At 35.9% G+C, this 6076-nt stretch overlaps 1 protein-coding gene across 1 annotated transcript; it reads right to left on the reverse strand.

The window, feature by feature from the left end:
- Positions 1-2663: 2663 nt before the first annotated feature.
- On the reverse strand, positions 2664-3803 carry LOC114500479 (olfactory receptor 51A4-like). Its single transcript, XM_028517183.2, has 2 exons — positions 3723-3803; positions 2664-3569 (listed from the first exon to the last, which is right to left on the reverse strand). The coding sequence occupies exon 2, from the start codon at positions 3552-3554 to the stop codon at positions 2664-2666; it is 891 nt and encodes a 296-aa protein (XP_028372984.1). The 5' UTR covers positions 3555-3569; positions 3723-3803.
- Positions 3804-6076: the final 2273 nt, after the last annotated feature.

The raw sequence follows: 6076 nt of genomic DNA on the forward strand, positions 1-6076 counted from the left end.
CCCATGTATCTCTTCATTTCTTCCCACACATATTCACCACAAATCAGCAGCTGATTTAGCTCTTTCTTCCACAGCAGTCGACAGTTACACAAAGCACCAAGTAGCACAGCATGCACTCCTCTTTCTGAGCAAGTGGAGGGCATGTTATATGAGGCTTCTAGCACCTAAGGGACTTTTCTAAGAATACATCCCATTTAATCCCAATTTTACACAGAGCTCGAAGACTGAGTTTGCAGATACTGCTCACAAATTTCTAGATTCTGTTCCAGAAAAAGAAAAGCCCAGGGCATACAGAAGCAAACTAAAGTACGTGAATAGCAGAAGAAAGTGGGGATAAAACACAGTGATTGTCATTTATACGTAACACACGTGAAAATAGATAATTATAGCTCCATGTTAGTAAATATGCAGCCCAAGTCTATAGGTTACTGACCTTCTATGCTGAAAAAACTGGACAATTTAATTTCAAATATCTTAATTAGTGTGGCAGGCCTTTTTGTAGTTTCAAATGTTACTATTTCTCTTTATTGCTTTGAGTTTCTTTGATTAGCATGAAGGACACAGGTCAGTGATGTTTTTCACATCCTTCCTATTCATGAAATTCCTAACACCACTACCTAACACCTAACACCTAACTACCTAACACTTTTGAAATTTGTAAATTTCAAAAGTCCTATTGATATGAATGTAAATTTCAGTCCAACATTATAGTTCTGGTGTCTAATTTTGGTTCTGCTATGTACGATCTAAGTGATTTAGGGTGACTTACATATCATTTCTATTCATCATTTTATTTCACTATAAAATGGAACTCAAAATAGTGTCTTCATCACTGACTAAATTATACATATACATGAAATGTTTCTAAGACATGTAGAAAGTGTCCTATATATACTAAGTGATCAATTTTATTATTATTGTTTTTGCTTATTATTATCATTAGTTTTGGTTTATAAGAATAATTCCATAGATATTATTTATTTAAAAATGATGGAGAAATCATTTATATTCTACTAATTCAACAGTCATTTTTCTTATGAGATCTCCAACAATATTAAATATTTATTTCTCTAATTTGAGTCAATCTGGTGTATATCTTGTGGATCTTACTAAGATGTGATTTTTTAGATTGAAAGAATTAGATCCTTTTATTGTAGAGTATTAATCTCTTTATTAAGTTCTGGGAACTTCCCTAAGACAGTATCTGGCTTAAGAAAGAAGGCATTGAATACAATGTATGAGAAGCAATACAGCATTTCGCTGTGTATAATGTATAGTTTTTTTGCCTGATTTTTTGAGGGAAAAATAATGATGTGCATTATACACTGGTAGTACTAATCCCATATTTATATACATGTTTTTAATTATTTTATTTATGCTCATGCATTAAAAATGTAACTCTAGAAAGCAATAATGATATGCATATACAAAATAATATCCTGAAATGTGATAATTGGTTTTGTTTCGAGGTATAAATAAATAAATAAATAAATAAGTTTAAAAATTAAAACAAAAGATTTTTTTACTGAAAATTTGGGCCCAAAACGTGGGTGTACATTATACATGGGAGTGCATTATACATGGCACAGAATGGTATCATTCATCTGACATTGCCAGCCTTCTCCATCACTCCATGTAAACATTAAAGCTATCTTCTCCAGTAAGCTTACAGTTTTGGTTTTCCTGTACTTATATGCTGAAATATTCATTTGGGTCAAATGAAATCTTTACACATAATTAGAATTAATTTTAAGACATGCAAAACATACATTTTTTTCTCCATGAGTGTGAACTTTGCTGCATTTAATCTTTGTAGCTGCTCAAAAATATCTTGGGTCCATAAAAAGAGCTAAGTTTAAGAGGATCAAGATGAGACACAGAATCTTTAGAGCAAATATTCAAACAAACTTGGTCCCTGGTGACACAGTTATACAAACATCTCTTACGTGAAACCAGACCCACATCTTTACTGTTGCAAGAGCAAATAAATTCCCTGAAATGTCTAAGACAGTTGAATTTTTTTTTTTGTCAGAGACCTATGATGTGAAGTATTCCAACAGATATAGATTTATTACTTGTTTTTTTCCTTTCTGGGAGACCTCCCTCCCAGCAGCCTTAATTCTGCAGCTCCAATCAAAACTCAATACTTTTCATGTGCCCAGCTGGGAATAGCCTATACTTTCTATCCTGTTTGGGGTTCACTGTTCCTCAGACCTCATGTCCTCCCATTCCACAGCTGGCTTTCTAGCTTTCCTGGAACACACCCTATGTACTTTCAAAAGATAGGATAAGTGGGAGATATGTTATGGAACAGTAATTGGGATCCTGCTGCCCACTGATGCCCTGCAGGCAAACCTACAGTGGCAAAGGTTCAGTGATAAAAAAAACAGTGTCTTTATTCAAAAGCAGTCACTTTAGCCTAAGAAGTCAAAGCTTTAATCACTTAAACTTCCTATCATTCCTCCTGTTTTTAGTTATCTATCTTCTATAGGGTTAGTTTTTACAAACTAGAACTACATAATATATGAAAGCTACAAAATTTTGGAAAAATGGCAGATCTCTGCCTCAAAAGTCATCCCCTCTAGGATGCACAAAGAAGAATAACCCTGTACCCCTTTGCCAGGCCAGCCCAGTTTTGTGGTATGATTCTCATTCTAATTTGCCTAGTTTTCACACAGTACAAAATTGGGTTCATCAGTGGAGGCACAAGTAAGAGAATATTTGCCATGAGAATTTTGAAGAGAGGAGACATGCTGGGCAAAGCGATGGACAATGGAAAGAGTGATGATGGCCAGATAGAAGATGAGAACTGCACAGATGTGTGAAACACAAGTATTGAGGGCCTTGAGCTGCTCCTTCTGGGATGCAATTCCCAGCACAGTCTTGAGGATCAGGAAGTAAGAGACAGCAATGAGCATAAAGTCTACCATAACACAAAGTGCTCCAAAAAAGCCATAGATGACATTAATTTTGTTGTCAGAACAGGCCAACTTCATAACATCTTGGTGGAGACAGTAAGAATGGGATAATTGGCTTTTCTGGCAATATTGCAACCTTCTCAAAGTGAAGGGGAAGGGAAGAACCAGGAGGATGCTTCTAAAGGACAACACTATTCCTATTTTGGCAACTCTGACAGTAGTAAGAATGGAGCTATATCTCAGGGGGTTGTGGACGGCTAGAAAGTGGTCAAATGACATGATCAGCAGCACTGAGGACTCCGGTGCTGTAAATCCATGGATGAAGAATTCCTGGGCAAAGCAGGCATTGGCAGAAATTCCAGGAGCATTGAACAAGAAGATCCTCAACATGGTGGGCAGAGAGGATAAGGACAAACCCAAGTCAGACAGGGCCAACATGAACAGGAAATAGTACATGGGCTCATGCAAGGAGGGCTCTGTCTTGATGACAAAAAGGATGGTACAGTTTCCCAGAAGAGCAACAACATACACACTGCAGATGGGGATGGAGATCCAGATGTGTGCATATTCCAGCCCTGGCATCCCAACCAAAAAGAAGGTGGTGACTTCAACCTGTGATGTGTTGATAATAGACATGATGCAGTGAGGGCCCTGAAATGAAAGACAGAGATGTTCAGTTGACAAAAGTATATATATCTCAAAATTTTACAGGAGGAAATGCAGTTTTTGACATTTCTGGCCTTATGTAGCACTTTCGACAGGGCAAAACATTTACACGGCTATCATACATAGAAAAATATGTACCACATTAGACTAGAATCTTTAGATGTTACAGCTTGAAAAAACTACTTCTGGCCATGTTTTTCCTTGGAGAAACTATTTTTATATCACACTCCAATATGTATCTGTATTAATTTTCTTTTTGTATGGTGTTGACTAAAGAAGAATAACCTGAAGTGGACAATATCGCAGCTTAGGAGAATTTAAATTCTGCTGAAGACCAATTCCCTGAATGGTGAATAGTTCATTCATATAGCCACTGAAAAGAACAATTTTTCCTAGAGGAGTGACTTCTGAGGTGTTTCTCTGCTTGATGTGAAGCTCTAAGTGGTTGATTGCCAAAGAATAAAAGTAATGTAAAAGCCAAATAGATTAGAATATCAAAGTACTTACCAGACAGTGTATACTTTGGAGAGCACTTTTCAAACTGGCTGTATGATTAAGCATAAAATGGCAGAGGTGATTGAGCTTGCCTGCCACCAAAGGCTTCTGCTGATATATGAGGGATTGCATGTGTTTCCTCCTGCAGTCACCTGCTACAGGGACACTGGACTCTCTCGAGATTGCAGCCAGGTTGGATCTGTCCTGGGAATAAGAATAAACATGGACTGATATTGCAAATGCACAGAGACAGTTAGTACTAGGGACATGAAATAAGTATCTAGTCCTTGAATTAGGGACTGTTTTGGTTAGAGAGAGGTCCTTAGTAACAAGGCATGGGAGAGAAGTGGTAAATGTTGTGCACAGTCTCTGACACTCTGATGGGCTCAGACATTGCTCCTCTGCCTGAGACACAGTCAATGCATGGATACTATGAGTCTGTGCATTTAAAGAAGTGATAAAATCAAACACCTGATGACACATACTTTTATCCTAGACTTTTCTCCTCAAGCCTGGATTTATCTTTCCACACTCATCATAAACTAAATATCCCTTTAGACCAACTTGTTCAAACTAGATTTCTTTTCTTCCTTCTGAAATCTGCTTCTTCTTAGGGTGTCTTCATAATAAACTTTTATGCTTAACATTTCACAAGCCAAAAATCTGAGCGTTTTAATCTCTTCTTTTCTACATTTTGTACAGTTAGATTGCTCTACTTACTGAGACTTGTTTACTACTAGATGTCGATTTTGAATCATTTAATATTTTGAACAGTAGTAAGTATTGTTATTACCTTCATTTAATCAATGAAGAAAAGTGTTCCTCAAGGAGGTCAAATAATCTCTCCAAGATCATATAGGAGTTGCATGGTAGAGGTAAGATAGGAATTCAGATCTGCCAGATTCCTAATAACTAAACATATGCTGGCATAGAGGAAAAACTACATGATCACTTCAACAGATAAAATATATTTTCATCATAAAACCTCTCAGTAAAATAGAAATATGGGGTACTAGCTTGAATTGACAAATTTTATATATATATAACATGCATATAAATAATATGCTATAACTAGCATTGAAAAAATGAAAAGCTATAGATATTTTCACTCACTACCAAGTAAATGTCAGAATGTACCCATGAATATTTTTTTTAGCTTTTTTTTTAAGATTGTATTTATTTATGTTTAGAGAGGGAAGGGAGGAAGATAGAGAGAGAGAGAGAGAGAAACATCAATGTGCATTTGCTGGGGGTTATGGCCTGCAACCCAGGCATGTATCCTGGCTGGGAATTGAACCTGGGACACTTTGGTTCCCAGACTGCGCTCAATCCACTGAGCTACGCCAGCCAGCCATGAGTATTTCTATTCAAAATTGCATTAGATGTCTAAGACAGTGTAATATAGGGAAGAAAAGAGAAAAGTGTAACAATTTGAAAGGATAGTGGAAAGATGTTTACTCACAAATGATATGGTTGTTTATGTGAAAATTTATAAATAGTAATATAAAGAATAAGTAAATTTTTTAAAAAGTAAGCTAAGCAAAAAATAAAAAAGGAAATGAATCCCCACATCCTTGAAAAAATAATTTGCATAAATTTAGAACACCATTTACAATAAACAATCAAGATGTTTAATTAGGAACATCAAAAATGTAAAAATAAGCATAAAATACTTTAAAAATATTTAAACTGGAAATTTCAAAATATTGCAGAAAATTTCAAAAGACTGATAGACCATGTTCATTGATGAGAGAATTCTATGTTGTTAAGATAACAATTCTTTCCAAAGGAGCATAGTGACAGCACAATTTTACTCACATTCTAGTAGGTTTTGTTGTGGAAATTGACAAGTTGATTGTATACTTTATGTGAAAATGCAAAAGGCCTACAATAGGCAAGACAAGGAACACATTAGGCTGCACCACTAGGACTTAGGGCTAACTCTAAAGCAACTTTTATCCAGCAGTGTGGTATTGACACAATGTTGGAGGAGGTAA

Source organism: Phyllostomus discolor, chromosome 6 (genome assembly GCF_004126475.2).
Source record: "Phyllostomus discolor isolate MPI-MPIP mPhyDis1 chromosome 6, mPhyDis1.pri.v3, whole genome shotgun sequence".
In the NCBI taxonomy this organism is placed as follows: domain Eukaryota; kingdom Metazoa; phylum Chordata; class Mammalia; order Chiroptera; family Phyllostomidae; genus Phyllostomus; species Phyllostomus discolor.

What these genes read in the sequence shown, in the direction of transcription:
- LOC114500479 (XM_028517183.2), bottom strand. Translation starts at nt 3,554, where the DNA reads ATGTCTATTATCAACACATCACAGGTTGAAGTCACCACCTTCTTTTTG.